A 22,060-nucleotide genomic window follows, 5' to 3' on the forward strand; every position below is an offset into this window, starting at 1 on the left:
GGAACTTATTCTTGCTTTTAATTTTGCTGCAGTGCCTTTCCTCACACATTTCTTACACCATCATGGCTCAGCTGAGAAGAAGAGGACTTTGTGATAGAAGCTGCGAGTAGGGAAGGCCTCTTCTGCGTAACAGTTTTGCTTTTGAAAAAAGACTCAGCCCTCTTTCTCCACAGGTGAGGTAGTTCCATCTTCGCCATCAAGTCTAGCAGATGCTTTTTCACCCAGATTCTCCCTCAGATTGGACTTCCAAATTATCCAGTCTTGTTTCCAAAGCATTCTGATGCATTCAGAATCTTCTACTGTGCTGTGTTGTTGTTTTAAATTGTACAGAGCACCGTGCATTTGTGATTGGTTGGCCACAGTAATCAGCTCCTTGCATTCGATCTTCTCTGCGCCTCCCGCAGTATTACTGATACATTGATTAAACACTACCCCCCTCCAAAAGGCTATCTTGGGCTGCATCCACACAACATTGGATATTGCACTACCCTTGCACTATAACAGTTATTCGCAATTGTGTTGTCCACACGGGAAAATCCACTTGTACTTGAATACTATAGCACAATATCCAACGATGTGCAGAAGCAGCCTGGATATGACTATGTATCTTTGCATCAATAGTCAAATACAAAATTCATGCACAGGCTTCGTTTGCATACATTGTTATCAAAAACTACCACTGGACTAACAAGAATCTTGTAAATCCTCTTTGACGAATCATACACAAAAAGGCACTGAACCAGCAAAGCTCTCTTGCAAATGACTTACTACCAATCTTGTACTGGAGAAAAAGCAGGTTGGCAGAGAAGAATGGGGACACTAACATTAAAAAGGGACAGGAGGCAAAGAAAAGAGTGTCTTTACTAGTTGATTTTAATTTCTGCCCCGTTCTCCTCCGAGCAGCATTTCAACTGTACAACAATCCTACAGTTTGGCTGCGGATCAACCAGGAAGCGAGTCTGGAGATCCTCATGAGCAAGATCTCCCATGGTTTAAACAAATGAACAAATTAGCAACCCTGATGGGTACTAAGGTTTACAACTTCCAGGAGGGGCCTGGAGAGCTCCTAGAAGTACAGCTGATCTCTAGAAGACAGAAATCTGCCCTCCTGGAGAAAATGGCAGCTTTGAAGGGTGGACTCTATGGCATTATATGCTGCTGAGGACCCTTCCTTCTCTAAACCCTGCCCTCCCCAGGCTCTACCCACAAACCTCCAGGAATTTTCCAACCCAAAGTTGGCAACCCTAGTGGGTATTTTGAAGGCAGGGGAAGGGTTGCTGGAGAAGGGGATTAACTCTTTCCTGTAGTGCTTTTCCCCTGATTTCCATTCACTGTCCTAAAAGCTACAATTTGTTCCATAGGAAAAAAAGATAGGACTGCCATTCATGTCTTTCCCCCTGAAAAGCTCATTGCACTGGGTGAAGGGCTTTCAAAAAAAGCTGTCTTAACCCATTATCTGGGAAAGGCAGGGTATATGCAGGTTATTCAAATATTTGAAAGTAAAAATCATCACTCACAAGGCGGACTGTCTATAGCTAAATGTAACCAGATTTCTGAGATTGGACTAAACCCTACGTACAGTGAGGGAAAAAAGTATTTGATCCCCTGCTTAATTTGCCCGTTTGCCCTCTGACGAAGAAATGACCAGTCCATAATTTTAATGGTAGGTCTATTGTAGCTGTGAGAGACAGAATGACAACAGGAAAACCCCCAGAAACCCAGAAGACAAAAGTCAGAGATTGATGTGCATTATAATGAGTGAAATAAGTATTTGATCCCTTTGCAAAAGATGACTTAGTACTTGGTGGCAAAACCCTTGTTGGCAATTACAGAGGTCAGACATTTCTTGTAGGTGGCCACCAGGTTTGCACACATCTCAGGAGGTATTTTGTCCCACTCCTCTTTGCAGATCCTCTCCAAGTCAGTAAGATTTCGAGGCTGATGTGCAGCTACTCGAACCTTCAGCTCCCTCCACAGATTTTCAATGGGATTAAGGTCTGGAGACTGGCTAGGCCACTCCAGAACCTTAATGTGCTTCTTCTTGAGCCACTCCTTTGTTGCCTTGGCCGGGTGTTTTGGGTCATTGTCATGCTGGAATACCCATCCTCGACCCATTTTCAATGCCCTGGCTGAGGGAAGGAGGTGCTCACCCAAGATTTGACGATACATGGTCTCGTCCATCGTCCCTTCGATGCGGTGAAGGTGTCCTGTCCCCATAGCAGAAAAACACCCCCAAAGCATAATATGTCCCCCTCCATGTTTGACGGTGGGGATGGTGTTCTTGGGGTCGTAGGCAGCATTCCTCCTCCTCCAAACACGGTGAGTTGAGTTGATGCCAAAGAGCTCGATTTAGGTCTCATCTGACCACTACACTTTCACCCAGTTCTCCTCTGGGTCATTCAGATGTGCATTGGCAAACTGCAGACGGGCCTGTACATGTGCTGTCTTGAGCAAGGGGACATTGCGGGCTCTGCAAGATCTCAGTCCTTCACGGCGTAGTGTGTTACCAACTGTTTTCATGGTGACTATGGTCCCAGCTGCCCTGAGATCATTGACAAGTTCCCCCTGTGTAGATCTGGGCTGCTTCATCACCGTTCTCATGATCATTGCAACTCCACGAGATGAGATCTTGCATGGAGCCCCAGACCGAGGGAGGTTGAAAGTTAGGGTTAGGGTTGTCACCTTCTCACCAAGCTGCTTGGCAATAGTCTTGTAGCCCAGTCCAGCCTTGTGCAGGTCTACAATCTTGTCCCTGACATCCTTGGACAGCTCTTTGGTCTTGGTCATGGTGGCTAGTTTGGAATCTGATGGATTGAATGCTTCTGTCGACAGCAGAACCCTAAACCTAACCCTAACCTGGCTGGTAGGGGATCAAATACTTATTTCACTCATTATAATGCACATCAATCTCTGACTTTTGTCGTCTGGGTTTCTGGGGTTTTTCCTGTTGTTATTCTGTCTCTCACAGCTACAATAAACCTACCATTAAAATTATGGACTGGTCATTTTTTTGTCAGAGGGCAAACGGGCAAATTTAGCAGGGGATCAAATACTTTCCCCCCTCACTGTACAACTTCCTCAAGTATTTGCTACATTAGATGTTAATCACAAAAATCTACCAATTATGGGCAAGACCTCTGTAGTGGGAGCCAATTTGCATAGTAATTCAGTTTCAGTTTTCAAAAGAGTGTATTAAATTCACTTTTGATAAGGGAAATGTTAACAGCCTCTCAAATTTATGGCTTTTTATAGGTGTTATGATTCCAGACTGGGATTTCCCTTATGATTCCTTATGATTCCAGACTGGGATTTCCCTGCATTGTAAATTGCCAGATATAGAGCGTACTTTTAATTGTCACAATTTTAGCTAAGATAATTATTCAATTTATGGGGGGGATGAGAAAAATTGCCAGTGAAGTGGACTGTTAAAATAATTTAATAGGCTCTAGCGCTGTCATAGTATGATGGTGAGACAACAGGGAATTATTTAACCACAAAGGGTTAAAGTAACCTGCATTACTAAAGATCAAACAAATTTAAGAAAAAGTCCCCTCCTTATATTGTCAAAGGCTTTCACGGTCAGAGTTCATTGGTTCTTGTAGGTTATCCGGGCTGTGTGACCGTGGTCTTGGTATTTTCTTTCCTGACGTTTCGCCAGCAGCTGTGGCAGGCATCTTCAGAGGAGTAACACTGAAGGACAGTCTCTCAGTGTCAAGTGTGTAGGAAGAGTAATATAAAGTCAGAAGGGGGTTGGGTTTGAGCTGAGTAATACTGCAATACCTTTAATACTTTGTAGTATTACTCACTCAAACCCAACCCCCTTCTGACTATATATTACTCTTCCTACACACTTGACACTGAGAGACACTGTCCTTCAGTGTTACTCCTCTGAAGATGCCTGCCACAGCTGCTGGTGAAACATCAGGAAAGAAAATACCAAGACCACGGTCACACAGCCCGGATAACCTACAAGAACCAATCCCCTCCTTATGTTACAGCACAGCTTGGACTCTGCTGTTTTCCATAAGCTGAATACAGCTGTATAAAAAGGTTGTCGAGAAGATCGTTGACATGATATATCCCAGAATGAAAAAATGGAAAGCACTCTCTATATCGGGTAGCTTTTCCACTGGGAGAAAACTCCAGATGTAGCTGCCTGGTTTGGATACCTGTCAGACTGCAGTCTTCAACACATGTACTTAGAAGTAAGCTCTGCTGAAATCTATGTGGTTGGGGAGTTAATATCACCTCTAACTCCTCTTTGAGAATGGTTTCCCGGGCATGTGTTTAAAAGTTAGCTTGTTAATTTAGAGCAGTGGTTCCCAAAGTGGGCAGTGGGATTACCTGGGGGGGGGGGCACTAAGAGGCAAGAGGGCAGCAGGGGGCAGTAGAGATGGGCCCCTTCAACTGTATTGTTCACTAATTTACAATAGATCAAGCTATGGCACCAGGCGGGCAAATTTGTTGGAAACTATCAGAATTCCCCCCCCCCCCCCAGACTTTGAAGAGCTGGAACCACTGGATCAAGTTCATCAGTTTTGTTGAATAAAATTCAACTAAAAAGTTTTAATTTGATTTGGAATAGATGTGCAATTAATTGTTACTGTTTTGAAATTTTATTGTTATTATCTTCTTTAGTGAGTTATGCAAACCCCTATTTTGAATAAATCTTTTTATAGGGTAGGGGACACTGAGGTTGAATTTGTGGAACCAAGGGGGCGATGGCCCGAAAAGTTTGGGAACCACTGGGGTAGAGCATGAACTTCCAAACTGAGCCAGGGTTGTCACAACATTTGGCATCATCCTTAACAATCGACACATCTGTGACAGTAAGGAAAGACTTCATTGACAAGGAGCAATACTGGGCAGATTTGTCCCACTTTCTGAGCGCAAGACACTGTTGGAGGAACGGCAGCGTGAATCACCCTCTTGCACTCCAGCAGCAATGCTCTTCTACTGGACTGAGCTGTGCCAGTCTTTACAATATACTTCTGTCAGTGTGCGCATGTGCTTTATGTTGCTTTTTTTTAAGGATTATTTTTTTAAAGAGTTATTGGTGAATTATTGCTTTTATACTTCCTCTCCAGATGGCATTGCTACTTCTCATAACTTAGAAATTTGGAATGAAGTCTTTAGATCAAGTGTTTCCATTGCTTTTATTCCGTCTTATACTGTTTGCATACCAACATAGTAAAGCTACAGCATAGCAGGTCCGGATAAGGAAAAGATTGCCAAAGCAGAAGCATATAAAATATTTTAATTGGTAACTGGAGTCTTATTGAATCAGAATGCTCACTTGGTTATTCATGTGCTCACACTGTAGTACACATTCTGTAACAAAATAAACATATATATTTGCTTTTACTCATTGCACCGGCAACTGTTCGAGTCAGCTGTACATTTGCTAAAGATTCATATTGTGACAACATGAAAACATAGCAAGACTAATCCAGTGAGAGAGTCAGGATTTTAGCTGCACATAAATTCTTTCCCTGTTGCAATGTTTTCTTTTCCTCTTTTTGAAGCTTCTCTGATGAAAACTGTTTGAAACAGTCGGCCCTATTTACCCTGACCTGGATGGCCCGAGCTAGCTGGATCTTGTCAGATCGTGGAAGCTAAGCAGTGTTGGCCCTGGTTAGTACTTGGATAGGGGACCACTAAGGAAGCCCAGAGTCACTATGCAGAGGGAGGCAATGCCAAACCACCTCTGTCTCTTGCCTTGAAAACCCTATGGGGTTGCCATATGTCAGCTGTGACTTGACGGCACTTTACACCCACATATGCTTTATGACCTGGTTGGTACTTCAACAGAATATTTCTTAAACATTTACCCCAAAACAGCTACGAGAGATGACTGCCATAACCAAAACTTCAGAGAATCACCTTCCTTTGCACAGCAACCCTGGAATTCCTTGGTGGTCTCCCATCCAAATACTAACCAGGGCTGACCCTGCTTGGTTTCCAAGATCTGATGAGATAGGGATAGCCTGGGCCCTCAGGTCAGGTTTTATGGATTACTATAGCCTTGTAAATGAATGAAAGCTCACTCCAGACAAGCTAGAGATGCTTATGGTGGTAGTATCCAGGCCCTTTTTTGAGGGAGGCTTGAGTGGGGAGGCAATTGTTCTAGGCCTTGTAGATGATGGGGTCAACATTAACATCATCAAGGAATCATGCCAGTATTCAAAACTTGCCACCTCCCCAAAGCTCCTTATCTTTGTCCAGTTAATGAGCCCAAGAATAAAATAACTAGGGACAGAATCTTTCCCCAAAGTGTAACTGTTGCCTGCTCTGAAGCCACCGGTGTCTTGTGAGCTGCTGAAGCCCTTATGTGCCACATGGCATATGGAATATACCCTCCTCCTTTGGCCTTTTACATGGCTGATTTACACACTTCTCACCTGAAATGACTTCAGGGAGCAGCTATCTGCCCAGCTGGGGATATTTGTGTGCAGTCTTATTAGTAACCAGGTAGCCCGAAACCCTCAGACATGTAGGATTCCCCTAGATCGTTTCAGGTTGGGTAAACAGCAGAAGGCTTAAGCCACGTGCTGCTGTCCAAATCAGCCCCTCCCACATTGAAGTTGGGTTTTTTAAATCCCTAGGATCTCTGAAAATGGAACTCCCAGCCTAGTTTTACAGAACTGGTGGCCGACTGGGGGACAGACCCTGGGGCAGTGTATCACGTAGTCAGGCCCTAAGAGGACTGTTGTGTGACAATGGAATGTCACAGAGGCAAATGTTGCAGTTATCAAAGCAGGCAATGACCAGCTCTAGAGATTTCACCAACTGGGCGGAGAAGAAGAGGCATATTATGTCAGTGCTGTATCTACATGACTTATGCACCTTATGAGGCAATTTCAGGTTTTCAAAGCTTATTTTCATGGACAAGTGATAAATTAATTGCTCACAAAAGTTGTTTTACAGGCTAACACACTCTTCTAAATGCAATCAAGATTTTTAAATGACTAATGGATTTAACATTTATAGCTGGTTCTCTAAGTGCCAAGCAAGTAAAACCGCTCTCAAGGCATGGAGCTTCAATTTAATAGCCCCTACTTGTAAGAATCATATTCCTTGCAGTCTTGTTTTCCACTTGGATCATAATGCAAGATAACATTAAGGAAGACTGGGTAGCTTGTGGAGATGAATGGAGTGCTAAAGAAAATATACCTACCTATGCTAGATTTGCCAAATTAGGTTCCTAAAATAATGCTTACACATTAAACACTTTGGTTCAACATTTGGAGATGTGGACTGGACGTTTGGATAGCAGAGAGCTAGAAACAGCTTGGAATGGATATTGAAGTGTTTCACACGGACCAGGAAGATTTAGGTTCAAATCCCCACTCATCTATGATTCTCTTGGCTCATCAGGTATGACAGATATCACACACTTCAGTCTATCTATTAACTGCAATTTGCATGCTTGTACACCCTCAATTTGCCTCAGGGTCATGCAGGGAAGAAAGAAAAGGCCTAACTTTTTAGGTTCTGTTTGATTTCATTAATCTAAACCAGCTTCTTTGCTCTGATATTAGCATTAAAGGAAAAAAGAAATGTCCTGCAGAAATGTATTTTCTACTTTAAAATGCTAATACAACAGGGATCCAGTTTCGATTAACAAAACTGAGTGGAGGATGACCTTTTTTGAGGGGTATCTTTTTGGAGAGGATCTCCTGCATGTGATCATGAAGAACCATGACATGATGACTCATGCTAAACATGGTAACATGGAGAAGATGCTGTTTTCAGTCATCCTCAAGTAGTGTTTTAATCTTAATTATTGTCAAAAGGAAAATGGGGTGGGGAGGAGGAAGAGATGAATCAACAATTCACAACTGACTCCACCAACTTTGATGAATATGAAGTGGTACAGGTTTGCTAAAAAGGATTACTTTTTGGGATACAGTTCTTAGGTACCATTCAGCCCAACTAGCAGAAGAACATTGTTAACAATGTAACATACAAGTGTGTATGAAAATACACCATTTTATTGTGACTAAGAAATTGCTAATTGAAAATATTTACATATTGTGATTTTAACAGCACAAATCTAAGGGGCACCCCAAAAGTGTTTATGGAGTCGACTAGCTGGTACACCAGCATATCTCAAAGATACACCAGCATAAGCAGAAGAAGAAGAGTTGGTTTTTATATGCTGACTTTCTCTACCACTTAAGGGAGAATCAAATAGGCTTACAATCACCTTCCCTTCCCCTCCCACAACAGACACCCGGTGAGGTAGGTGGGGCTGAGAACTCTAACAGAGTTGTGACTTGCCCAAGGTCACCCAGCTGGCTTCGTGTGCAGGAGTGGGGAAACAAATGCAGTTCACCAGATTAGTCTCTGCCGCTCACGTGGAGGAGTGGGGAATCAAACACGGTTCTCCAGATCAGACTCCACTGCTCCAAACCACTGCTCTTAACCACTACACCATGCTGGCTCTTAACCACTAAACCATACTGGAGTTACACTGGCGCAGTGCCCTACCACCACCAAGCCAGTCCTGGCCACCAGTGCAGCCCCACCATGGCTGCCCATCAGCAGGCTGGTGGTGTAGGACCCTGTGCCAGCATGGGAGTGGGTGGACTCGGGGGGGTGGGCACAACAGGAGTTAGTCAGCTCCCTCAGCCTCTCCAGCCTGGAAACACCCCACTCCCATCAGTGGCAGAAAGTTATGCTGTGAAAAAAACATGGTGTAGCCCATAGATGACCACGCAAAGCAGAAATTCAACTGCCCCTGTACTGGTGTGGCCCCACCCAAAAGGCCCGGCAGAGCACAGGATGCCGACTACAGCCACAAACAATCATATCCCCCCCACAGCAGCTAAAAAAACTTCCCTGCACCCTACCACTGCCCCCCCCCCCGAGCACTGCAGAGATCCAGCCCAGGATTCCCATAACTTATTAAATAGGGCACATGGCATGAGACTGTGCCTCAGAGCTCTCTGCTGTGCGGACTTAGAGAATGCAGCATTGCTCCTTGGTGGCAGCAGAAGCACAGATAGGGTACTTAGCACTACCAGGGGAGCACTTTGCTCTACACCCAAGGGGCGAGCAGAGTCCATACTGTGTGGATAACATGTCTCTTTGCAGAACTCTAACATCTCCAGAGGCTCAACTCAATGGAGCAACCACACATTGACAGGTAAGGAAGGGCCAGGAATGCAGTACCCCAGCCCAGCCACATATGCCTTCTCTGCTCCATTTGCACAAGGCTGGGTCCTGCACACACACACACACACACACACAGTGCCAGCTCCTACATCTGAGGCCAGCGGCATGTGTGGCCCATCTCATGCAATGAGGCATATTCCTAGGAAAATGTATCTGGGACAGCTGCATCCGATGGGGAGTAGGCAGGGATACTTGAAGCCCCACCATGTGCTGTTAGCACACTTCTTTGCTATGTACTCTGTGGATCAGCTGACCATGCAACTCTGGGAGTCATTCCCTTGCAGGATCAAAGCCCTGTTCAGCAGCAGCAGTGGTCCAATCATTTGCAGCTCACAGAGGATAGGTTAGTGCCATTTGGATAGCAACAGCATCTACCTCAGGGGCTCTCTGGGTCCCATGCTCTCCCACAGACTGCTGTCTAGGGTGGCCCATTGGCTAGGTGACCAGTTCCCCTTTTGCCATTTGCAGGGGCAAAAAGTCAGCCCCAAGGCTTCGGCCACCTCTCACTTCTCCCTGTGTGGGGATCAACCCAGGAACCCAGGCCATGCTATTCCTGTGCTTTCCCAGTGAGCCATGGCTGTCTGTGACATATTCTTACTGGCCCCGTGTGGCTGGTGGTGATGTCAGGGTTGCCTAACAGTTGTGGGCAAAGGATCTTGAACCTCCCCTCCTGGCTCTAGGGGGCTGGTCCCAAGTGTCGGGGCCTGTGGGTTTGAGGCTGGCCCCTCATTCTCTCTTTTGACCTTCTAGGTTTACTTTCCTGGGGGAAAGGGGTGTTTGTTTTGGCACAGGGGTGTTTCCGTGTGGGTGCTGCCTGTCTGGCTTTGCCAGGGAAGGGGTGAGCGTCCTGTCTGCCACAGGGGTGGGTGTCCCAATGGGTTGGAAAGGGTGCCTCTTGGACCATGTGCCTCTGTTGGGGAGCCAATGTTGCAAGGTCTTGCCCCCTGTCCGCTGGCTCTCCAGGGGAGGGGGGGTCAGGGGGCAGTGGCTGGATCTGCAGCTGGTGATTGTGTGTGCCACTCACAGGGGCATCATAAGCTGCCGTTATGTGACTGGTGGATGTTGCCAGGGTGGCTATGGAATCCAGTGCGCTTGGTATACCATCTGTGCCTAGTGGGGGATGTGTGTTGTTTCCCTGTGGAATATGCATAGGGAGCATTGCAGCCCCGTGATTATGCCAGCAGCTGGACGCCTCTGCCCGGGGGCCCTCAGGATTGCACTGTAAATAACATTTTTGGGGAGAGGAAAGACTGGGGTTTCCCAAATTTAAAAAATATATATATTCTGGAAGCTTTATCCAGAAAAAAAAGTTTTGTGGTTTATTTCAGCTATACATTTTACAACTATTGCCAGAAGTTTTCTGCTCTCCAATTTCAAAGCTAATTGCTTGTGGAATAGTAACAAAATCCTGTGTCTTTGTGGTCATGAACAAGCAAGTTTGTAATTTTTTTCATCCTTAAATGGTAACAATTTCTTCAGTGCCACTGATTTACGTGTTATAGTGAAAAATGTCAGTATTTTCCAAAGGATGACCATAATCCTCACAAGATTAATTACAAAACTGTTACAAAATCACTTGGCATATCCCAGTTTATTTGGTCAGTAAGACAAACAGGTCTAAGGATGATAAAGTTTGTCAGTAAATACTGCTCTTCTCATAACCTGTTGAACTGAATTAGTTTAAAGGAATGGGAGGTGAATTTCTATCAGAGCGGCATAAAGCTAAATCAGACAGCTGTACTAGATGAAAGGTGGGGTTTGTAATCTCCAGGGTTAATGCAGGAGAAGAAGACTCTTGTGATGTTTTCATCTCCTTGTTGCGTTTGCCTGGGGTCTAAGGAGATAAAATGGAGTATAAAGATTTTAAATAAATAAGTATCTAACACTTTTTTTAAAAAAAATGGTGGCTCTTAATAAGGCAACCCTAAAGCAATGTCTGGCACTATGTGGATCTTTTATTTTATAAAACATCCATTAGTATTTCCACTTTTTTATAATCTGAATCAAAGTTTACATTTGGTCTCGGTAGCAATTCTACAGAAGATGCCAAGAAAGTCACGACTGAGCCAGGCTTTGGTGACCCTGTCCGAAAACATTTACTGGCAGAGACACGTTTCTGAACGTGGCTATTTGATGTCAAAGTTAAATAAACTGGCCTTGGACTTAGTTCAGGTGCTACCAGGAAAACACCCACAAAAACGTGATTCCAGAAGCCAACTGCCTGACCCTACACCACAGGAATCAACTTCAGTGTGTGTGTGTGTGTGTGGGGGGGGGGCATCAGAGGAGCTGGTCTTTCATTACATGCTGTCCCCATGACTAATATCACCACTGATCCGAGTTCCAGCAGATTAGGGAAGCAGCAGAGGAGGCATAACATCAGGCCTCACGAGGGCTGGATCACTGCAAATAGGTAGCAGGTTTCTCATGTATTATTATGGCAACTGGGGCCTAAGCATGACATCACAAAACCCTGGATCCTTCCTCCTCTAGTAGCAGAATTGCCCCAGCCGACAGAAGAGGTACCCCTAGAGCACAAAGTCTCCTGCGCTCTGTCCCAGTAGTCCAAATAAACAAAAGAAACATAACTAGCTGATGATGCTGATGCTATTGTAAGCCACCTTGAACCACGAGGAAAGGCGGGGTATAAATGTTTTAATAAATAAAAGGCTGGAATTGGAGTCAAAGAGTAGCCTTGCGTAAACACTGTTTGCTGCTGCAGAAAAGGTTTTTTAAAAGCTTCTAATCACCACTAAGCTGAGCAGGGGGCTGGAAGTGAGGAAGAATTCATTCCCCAGCTCAGATGCCTCCAGAAGTTCCTGCCTAATTAGGGTAGGGTTGCCAACTTCCAGGTGGTGGCTGGAGATCTCCCACTATTACAACCGATCTCCAGACAACAGAGATCAGTTCCCCTGAAGAAAATGGCCACTTTGGCAGTTGGACTCTACAGCAATGAAGTCCCTCCCCTCTCCTAATCCCACCCTCCTCAGGCTCCACCCCCAAAATCTCCAGGTATTTCCCAGCCCGGAGCTGGGAACCCTAACTTAGGGGCAGAATGGGAGGGCAAAAGGGCTCTGGAAAAGGGCCCACCCCCAATGGGGGTAGGGAGGGAGGAACAGTAGGTGTGCAGCTACCTCACACAATTGGAGGTCACCAGATTGTGCTAGCAGCATGTCCTGTCCACCTTGTGAGGGGCAGATGCTTGCACCCGTCTTGTGTAGGGCAGGGACCACTGGCTCACAGCAGTGGCTCACGCGTGCCCTGCAAAGGCCTAGAGTTGCTGGCTTCCCAACCCCCACCCTCCTCAGGCTCCACCCCAAAAACCTCCTGCCAGTAGTGAAGAGGGACCTGGCAACCCTATGTCTATCCGACATGGGGCTGGGCCCACTGGCTCGCACCTGCCTCACATGGGGACAGTCTCGCCTCACTTGCCCCCGCCCCCAGGCCACTGGCTCACTGGAACTTTTACCAGTGGCCTTAATGGCCAATTAGCCCATGCGCCTACCCTTGGCACTCCAAGCAACCATGCAACTCAGCAAGAGAGAATTACTGGTCATGCAGTATACCCTGAAGGTTCCTCCCCCTCCAACAGCTCCCATTGGGTTTGCAGGTCCCTCTTCTCCACCGGTGGGAGGTTTCTTGGGGTGGAGCCTGAGGAGGGCTGGGTTTGGGGAGGGAAGGGACTTAGAGTCCAATTGCCAAAGCGGCCATTTTCTCCAGGTGAACGGATCTCTGTCGGCTGGAAATCAGTTGTAATAGCAGGAGATCTGCTAGTACCTGGAGGTTGGCAACCCTAGCTCCAGCGCAGTGAAAAAGAAACCACTGCATGCAGGGGGTACTGCTTAGGGTTGCCAGCTCCGGGTTGGGAAATACCTGGAAATTTAGAGGGTGGAGCCCGAGGAAGGTGGGGTTTGCTACCTGTTTCATCCGCGGCCCTGCTTAGCTTCTGAGGTCTGACGAGATCGGGCGTACTATGCTGCCTTCCCTCCTAGTAACTCCTAAAGCTATGTTAAAAAGGAATGGTGGATTAGTCCTTCTAAATGGTTAGCTGGTGGCCTAGTAGGGGATTCTTTCAAGCACTTGTTTGATCAATTCAAAAAGAAAGAGCTTCTTTTCCTTGCACCGAATGCAGTGGCAGATCTACAGTTTTGGGGCCCTGAAGCTTGAAGTGTTATGGGGGCCCCTTCGCAACCAGCAACAATAGGGCAACATCCAACAAGGCCCTGGCCCCAGCCTGATGGACTGTTTTTCCAAGTAACATCAGGGCCTTCAGAAGTTCTGCAGTAATACAGAGCTTTTCCACCAGGCCTACAATTGAGGGCAACCACAGACTGTCATCATTACTGGCCTCCTTCTCCTCTCCCTCGGGGCTTCTGATATGAGGATTTGGCTGCTTGGCTGGGCCTCCAATGGCCCTGTAGTTATATGAGTACCATCTTGTTAACTGCATTGAATGGTTTTATGAATTTTATTGATTACTTATGAATTTTAGATATATACGATTTTATTGTGATTGTTGTTACCTGCTGTCAGGTAAGAGAGAGGAATGGGGATCTTCAGTAGCTGCCACCGCTCTGGTGTGAGCCTAACTCAAGAAGGCCCAGAGCACCCTGCCTGCCCCTGGCTGCTTCTTCTCCCAACAGGGTATACTTTCTAGGTGACCAAATGAGGCATTAGGACCCAGGGCAGAGTAAGAAACAGTTTATTAAAAAGGTCTAATAATAATGATAACTCAAGCCACAATAGAATGACAAAACCAGTAAAGGCAGGCAATCAAACAAATAAAAACCCTAACACATCTATCTTTACTGTCCCTAGCCCTCTCCTGGCACTGGGCCTCAGGCTGACTCACCCCTTCCTGGAGGAGGGATCACTCTGTCTGCAGCAGCCTCTCCCCAGCCCTGCTCCCTAGGAGTGAACCCCCTCCCTTTTCAGGCCAGGCATTTTATTCCCTCTCCCCAGACACCATTCCCTTACCCCTGATTGGCCCTAGCCTTCCCTCCAAATCCTCTTCCACCAATCACAAGGCCCAGAGGGTACCTGGGAGATCTAGGCCTGGTAACTACTTTAATATAGGCCTCCCTAGGGCCTGTAGGCTGCACTTGAGGCCTAGGATCATGACACCCACCCTGAGCCCAGCTTTGACCAAAAATGAGGGTGGGCTACAAATTTAACTAATAAATAATAATAATAATAGGGAGGGGGTCATCAGAGGGATAAAGAGGTGAAAATCTGATTTTTTGGTGTTAAAATGCACAAGCGAGATGAGAATTGAGAATTCAGGTGTCTTTTTATGGTTCTGATTGGCTCTAGCCTAAGGGCTGAGCTATAGAACTATTAAACCGTGCACCAACAAAGGATTTGAGGGTCCAGCTGCCAAAATGTAGGCTATGAATAGATTCTGGTGAGGTCAGTGAGCCCTTACAGGTGGCGGTTCGAGCGCTGCAAGCCCCCAAGAAAATTTTGAAATTTGACCAATTACAGGGACATTTTGAGGCCATGTGAAATGGGTAGGGCTGTCAAAAAAAAAAAATTCGGTACAGTTCGGATTCGGCCGAATTTGGCCCTTGTGGCTTCGGTACGTGGCGAAGTCCGAACTCCCCCACTTCGGATCCGTTCAATTCGGCGGGAATTCAAAGTTCGGAAAAAAAATTCGGCCGAATAAAGCCATTAAAAACACAACCGCGCCTTTCCGCGGCTCTTGGGGGGGGGCATTTTTGGGCTTAGAGGTCCCAAACTTTCAGCAGAGCTTCAAAGGACGTATATTGAAAGACTCCCCAAGTTTTGTAAAGATTGGGTCAGGGGGGGCTGAGATATGGGCCCTGAAAGGGGTCCCCCCCACCCTTAATGTGTATCTCTCCGCAGAGCTTGCCGCCCACGCACAAAGCTCCCGGCCGACAAACAGCTGATGAGAGCAAGGGCGGGGCAGGTGCTAAGAACTTTGCAAAGCAACACAAGGGCAGAGCAACCCCTTTGCAAACATGCAAAGGGCGGGGCAGGTGTGAAGAATTTTGCAAAACAATACAACTGCAAAGCAACACAAGCACGCAATGCAACACCTTTGCAACAGTGCATAGCAACACCTGATGCCTGGGAGTTTGCATACCATGGAAAGGGACAGAGGCAGCTAGCTATGCATAATGAGCAGGAGGGGGTAGAATTTCTCCTTTTGCATTGGACTTGGGACCAGGCAGATGCATTCTTTAAGTCACCATTTGAAAACCAGTTTTGAGCAAGCATCAAAATAACCTAACTGATCTTATGAATGAGGAAAAACCTGAAGAATAAAAATGAAGCCCCCCCTCAAACCAGGGAGAGAGAGACTGAAGGGGGAACGCACACCCCAGGCAGAACCGGCAAAAGCCCCCTTTGGCTTCCCCCCCCCACAGAAACTGCTCCCTCCCCACACACACACACAGACTCTGCTTTCCCCCCCACACACACACAGAAAAGAAAAAATATAGATTAAAGCCCCCAAAGGGGTCTTACTGTGGCTGTCTTCTGTTCCAGCAGGAGGGGCTGGGAGGCTGGGTAATCCAATATGATTCCATTTGTATCCAATATAAGATCCATATGTATGCATCTCTCGAGGGTGATCCATTCATCCCAATAGGGGAAAGGGGAAAGCCCATATCTCGGGGGGCCCTGACCCAATGTTTACAAAACTTGGGTGGTATCTTAAAAAGCCTTGACTGAAGCTCCGCTGAAAGTCTGGGGTCGGCACACCCAAAAATGCGCCCCCTGCAGCCATGGAAAGAGAAAAGGGGGGGAGCCAATATTTCAGCCCCCACTGAACCCATCTTTACAAAACTTGGGTGGTCTCTTAAGAGGGATTCTCTGAAGCTATGACAAAAGTTTGGCGGCTGCACCCCCAAAAAAGCGCCCCCTGCAGCCACGAAAATGGAAAAGGGGGGAGAGGAAAAAGGGGTGGAGCCCATATCTCGGGGGGCCCTGACCCAATGTTTACAAAACTTGGGGGGTATCTTAAGAAGCCTAGTCTGATGCTCCGCTGAAAGTTTGGGGTCGGCACACCCAAAAATGCGCCCTCTGCAGCCATGGAAAGAAAAAAGGGGGGGAGCCCATATCTCGGGACCCCCTGACCCAATGTTTACAAAACTTGGGTGGTCTCTTAAAAAAACCTGTCTGAATATCCCCTGAAAGTTTGGGGTCAGTACCCCAAAAAATGCGCCCCCTGCAGCCACGGAAAGGAGCGAATGTGCACAAGCACCCCCTCACACACACATGAGGATTTCCCTCTCTCTCTCTCTTTCCCCGGCCGGCCGCACATCAGCTGATTCCTCCAGTACTCAATCCTGACTGATTGGCCAGAAGAAGACCCAGCTTGGCCACCGATTGGCCGGGGGAGGAGAATGCTGCTTACTGAAGGTTATGCTGCTTACTGACGGCCCCGAATTGGCCGAATTTATTCGTGAACTCCCGAACTCGCTGAATTCGGCCCCCCCGGTTGCCCGCCAGTTTTGAGTTCGGTTCGTCCCGAACTAAAAACCGCCGAATCAAGGGAAATTCGGCTGATTTTCAGTTCGGGCCGAACCGAATTGACAGCCCTAGAAATGGGTATTATTAGAGGATATTCTAAAGTCAATATTAAGTACTTCAACCCATTGGCTTATGATTCTATCACTAAAAAACTCCATCGATTTTGTAGAGAAATTCACTCATTAAAAAAAAGTTGCTTTGGGGGCCCCTCCAGGATTGGGGGCCCTGAAGCTTAAGCTTCATTAGTTTCACAGTAGATCTGCCTCTGACCGAATGCCTTGTTTACTTGCTGAAACTTAGAATATTTGTCTAGCTGGGATCGCAGCATGCCTTTCCTACCAAGGATACCAAGGAAGCAAGACATTTTTACTGCTGAACGCACAGCATCACGTTCTCCTTACAAGAACTGAACTGAGCCTGCGGGTTAGAACATATGTGTGGAGCAATAAAAAAAATGCATTCTGTGCAACTGAACTTCAGAAATAAAAGACAAATTGAAGGAAATTGATTGAAGATGATTATGATGTAATAAAGCTGAGTCTCTCTCAGGACTGATGCTCCAACAGGAATCAAAAGGCAGATTTAGTTGATTTCATTTCACCAAAACTGCATTTGGTTTGCATTTTCTGGAAAGGGAAAGACCACCCATACGTGTACATCCTGGAGTACTTAGATACAATTAAGAACAGAATATTGTTTCTGCTTTTATAAAAAGATCACCTTATTATAAGGAGATCTGTAACTATTCACCAAATGCTGGGCCTCTTCAGGACTCTCACAGTGCTGTCCAGAGAACACTTCCCTTGCAGTAACCCCCTCTTAATAGATTCGAGTAGGATTCTGGGAAGGCCTGCTTAGGCCTGCTCTCTCAATCTGTTGAATACTCTCCTTTGGTGAATTCAGTGAGGTCAGCTGCTCTAAAGCAAACTGTTTGAGCATCAAAATGTTGCCCGTGTGTAAACCTCAGCAATGAATTGAGAGCAGAGCAGCATGCATTATTTAGCAATGGCTTATTTCCAAAGAACCATGAGCAAAGTTCTGCTTGTGAAACAGGGTTTTCCTTCTGCCCTCTTCTTATTGCAACCCACTCATGCCAGAAGTATCTTGATCTAAACCATTGTTTAGAAATCTGAAGAAGCCATCCATTTATAGCTGCTCTCATAAAGAATGACAAACCAGTGCCCAAAATAAGGCAAAGCAGGTTAAAAATAGCATAACTCCAGAGATCCTGGGATAAAATAGTTGTAAAAAGGGGAATGTTGGGCTGTCAAAGAGAAGAAACAGTGGATTTCCATACCAGATGCCGAGGCTGTGGGCAGATCATTCTGAACACAGTGAGGAAATCAATTACAAGAGAAATTCCTATTACTAGGTTTGTGACACACACAAAAATTATTCCAAATTATTTTCAAAAAAAGCATCACAGACATCCAGCAAATTAATTGAGTGAATTTTCAGGAAAATATTTAAATGAAATTGATGAAGTGTCAACACTTTATGGCATGTTTAAATCAGATATAATCGTGGAAGCTGTTACAACACGCTCAGTTAAAGGAGGCTGAAGTTGGTTCCCTGTTCCCAGTTCCTTATTCACATTTCCTAGTTCCTGACTGATACTGAGGACAATTTAAAAGCTCTGCACCCCAACGTAAAGGCTGCACCCCCACATATACACCCCCACACTGAGTTAAACAGCGGCGGTATTATGTACTATTCACTGGCCTGCTATATTCTCACAGCTCAGCAAAGTGTGAACCACTCCAAGATGTGCATAGCTTCCTCTTTTGAACGGGATGCCGTCAACAGCAGCAGAAGCTTTCTGACAGAGTTAGGTTATCAGACAACCCTCCCTAATATTTTCAGTGTCTCAATACTTAGTTATTTGCTCCGATTTGAAAAAGCTAGGCGTGTTCTTTGTGAGAGTATCCTGTCTGCTGCGGCTTGGGCAAGGAGTAGGACCACCAGATACTTCCACGTGAAGGATGAAAGGTCTCGTGGTAAGGGTAATGATCATCTACCGTATATACTCGCGTATAAGCTGAGTTTTTCAGCCCCAAAAATGGGCTGAAAAAGCCGGCCTCGGCTTATACGCGGGTGCCTAATTTTTCCCCATTTTTGGGGAGAAATTAGGCACCTCGGCTTATACGCGGGTCGGCTTATACATGGGTATATACGGTAGCTAAGGGTTGGAGAAAAATTATATCAGGACTCCTGATATAATATTATATTATATCAGGACTCTATCATGCACTTCACATGTGGGAGGGAATGTGTTATCTTTGGTTTCGCACCCCTTTGATTCAAGCACAGGGAACACCCTGTTACTATAATCCACTGCTCTAGAAAAGATAATTATCAACTCTAAAGACTAAGGTTATTTATGCAGGGGAAATTTGCGTTTGGTTTGCTGCACAGTTTTCTGCTCCGAATTCTCAAACATCATATGCATGAAGGATTCTCCCCCCACCCCACGCCCAATTCCAGGAGCACCTTGTGATTAATTAGGCATCCCCAGTGAATCACAGAGCTTCTTGGTCCCTCCCCCTGAAAATGCAGCCTTGTTGCACTTTACTTGGAGGGGGCGGGTCAGCTCTTAAAGGGGCTGTGCTTTTGCTGGTTATTCCTCCCCACCTTTCTTCAACAGCTCCCTTCTGGAAGCTGCCTTCCAACCTTTGCAGCCTTTTTCAGCGTCTTCCTGCACATTCCATGAAGGTTTAACTCCTTCTTTTGTGCTTTGCTTTGAGGGTTGGATGGGAGGGAGAAGCCAAAATGGGCATGGGGAGAGAAACCCAAAGTTAAGAGCTATGCATGGAAATGGGGGGATTTGCATTGCTCTTGCCTCGAAGCATTATTTAAATTAGTCCTAAAACAGGATCCTAGAACTGCGGAGGAAAAACGAGGCCAGAGCAAAGTCACATCTGAAGGTCGGTAAAATCTTGAATAATGCAAAAGAAGCCTCAAAGCAGTCGAGCAGGGACTGCGAAGTAAATACCCCTGCATAAATGGCCTAAAAGAAGATTGTAGGCATATTGTACGTGATCACTATCTATGCATTTCCTAAATAGAAACTCAAGCATACATTGGGCTGGATCCAACCAGCTTTTCCACTGGTGAAAAAAGAAGGGGGCCCCTTGGACTGCCCAAAAGGGCACAGATCCTGCATGGACAAAAGCCTTGTGGGATGGGGGCTGGAACATGGAGGGGCATTAAGTGAGAATGAGTGGCTGGGTCCATGCCAACTTTCTATTGCTTTCTGATCAAGTGCAGTTCAAGAAAAACGATGTCATTCACTGAGCTGGCGCAAAAGGAGACTTGCCAGGAAATAATGGGAAAGGGCAGGGCAATCCAGCCTTTTCCAAAACTTATTCCGAAATCTCACCTGGTATTCCATCTTGTATCCAGTAATTAATGTCTGTCCCTCCACCCTCTTCAAACACACCCGTAGCGTTGATTGGCTGCAGCAATTTCATGATTTCCTTCATGATATTACGAGCCTTATCACTGCCTGTGAAAGCCAGACCAGTTGGAATGAAGGTTCCTTCATCTGATTCCATCACAATGTCGAACTGAGAGATGTTTACCTGAAAATAAAAAGGGAACACTTTTTGTTGTTGTTCACGTGTGTTTGCAAAGCAGTGCTTTAGAAGCAATCATATCGGCAACCATTGGTTATTTTCTCCCTGAAGACAGGAAATAAGCATGAGCCTTAAAAGAGCCCTGCTGAGAGCCGGTTTAATGGCGAAGTATGAGGAGGAAGCCCCTGGCTGAAATCTTTTTCAGAAGTGAACTCCTTGGGTGCAGGCATCCTTAAGCAAGCTCCATCTCTCATCCCTTTACCTTCAATATGGGGATAATAGTATTAACCTATTTTACAGAGTCATTGGGAAGATAATACATGCAAAGTGCTTTGAGCACTCTGAAGTGCTATAAAAATGCTCAGTATTATTACATATTAAAAGAAAACAATAGGTACAATGTGAAGGAGTTTGCACAGTTATTCTGAGACATTGTCTATTAAGCAGCATCCATAACTTGCAAATAGGTTTTTCAAGTTTTCACAGTTTAAAAAGCAGTTTCAGGGCCTGGAAAAAAGAGAAACAAGTTTAGAAAATAGCTCATGAGCACTAGATGTAGTTTTCCTTCCTTCCTTCCTTCCTTCCTTCCTTCCTTCCTTCCTTCCTTCCTTCCTTCCTTCCTTCCTTCCTTCCTTCCTTCCTTCCTTCCTTCCTTCCTTCCTTCCTTCCTTCCTCAAAAATCTCCAAATTGCTTTTTAAACTCAAGGGAATTTAAAAGTCAGTTTGGGCGCTCAATGAAGAGAACTGCTGATAGGAAGCCTCTCAAAATAACTTCGATAATGTGATTCTAGATAACACCCCAAGGGCTGTAAACTGTATTGTTCTACTGAAATGGTCTAAAAATTGTATCAGGTAAAATAAGCATTATTTAGATCAGCAATTCTCTGCCCTTTCAGGTTAGGAGCAATATTTCTAGCATCACTTACTAAACAATCACTGAAATATAATTAAATACTTAGCACATACCACTTCCCAAGTTCTATTCAAACATTAATTAAATCAGTCTCATGATAATATTCTGAGACAAGTGGTTATTACCAAAACGAACAGCTTCATCACGGCAGAATAAGCTCTGCTGAATTCTACAAACCAGGAAAGCATATTGTGAACATTGGTTTTAGGTATTTGATCCTGTCCTTTCTAACTAAACAAGCAAATATATTCAGTTTCAAAAGAAAGGCACATAATTAGCTATTAGGTTGATCCTGTGACTTGCCAGATTATAGTGGTCATACATCAACCCTGGCTTAAGGTGCCCAGTTCCTCTAAAAGTTCCACAAAGGGCATGTAATTTAGCATTTGCTTTGGCTTCAGGATCCAAATATGCCCTTTTATGATAAGAAGGTAGAGCATCTGCTTTGAATACATAAATTCCCAGGTTTAGTCCCCAGCATATCCAGTTAAATACAGCAGGTTGTTGGTGATCTGAAAGACCCCCCCCCCCAATGTTGGACCCTGAATTGCCACTGCCTGCTTCAGAAGACATATTGACCTTGATAAATCAATGGTCTGGACCAGTATAAGCCAGTTTTATGTATTCATGTGCTGAACTCTCTAACCGTGCATTCCTGAGGTTGGGGGCTGATTCCTCTTAGGAGGCGGCGTGACCTCGTCGCCAGCGTAAGTGCGTCTGATCAGGGCACAAGACGCACTTACACTGGAGGCGAGGGCAGTTCCATCAGTGGCTGAGCAACCATATTAATAATAAATCTAAATCTAACTGATCTCTATTGGCTGGAGATCAGTTGTAATAGCAGGCGATCTCCAGCTAGTACCTGGAGGTTGTCAACCCCATGGTACAGGTTTAA

General features: G+C 45.5%; 1 protein-coding gene across 1 annotated transcript in view; it reads right to left on the reverse strand.

Annotated features, from left to right (window-relative positions):
- The window catches only part of CPQ (carboxypeptidase Q), a 167,270-nt gene that overhangs the window by 20,452 nt on the left and 124,758 nt on the right, over positions 1 to 22,060 (reverse strand). Inside the window, exon 6 of the mRNA XM_056854402.1 lies at positions 20,057 to 20,258. Coding sequence (XP_056710380.1) covers positions 20,057 to 20,258 — 202 coding nt within the window. The remainder of the gene's footprint in view (positions 1 to 20,056; positions 20,259 to 22,060) is intronic.

Source organism: Euleptes europaea, chromosome 8, assembly GCF_029931775.1.
Source record: "Euleptes europaea isolate rEulEur1 chromosome 8, rEulEur1.hap1, whole genome shotgun sequence".
Classification (NCBI taxonomy): domain Eukaryota; kingdom Metazoa; phylum Chordata; class Lepidosauria; order Squamata; family Sphaerodactylidae; genus Euleptes; species Euleptes europaea.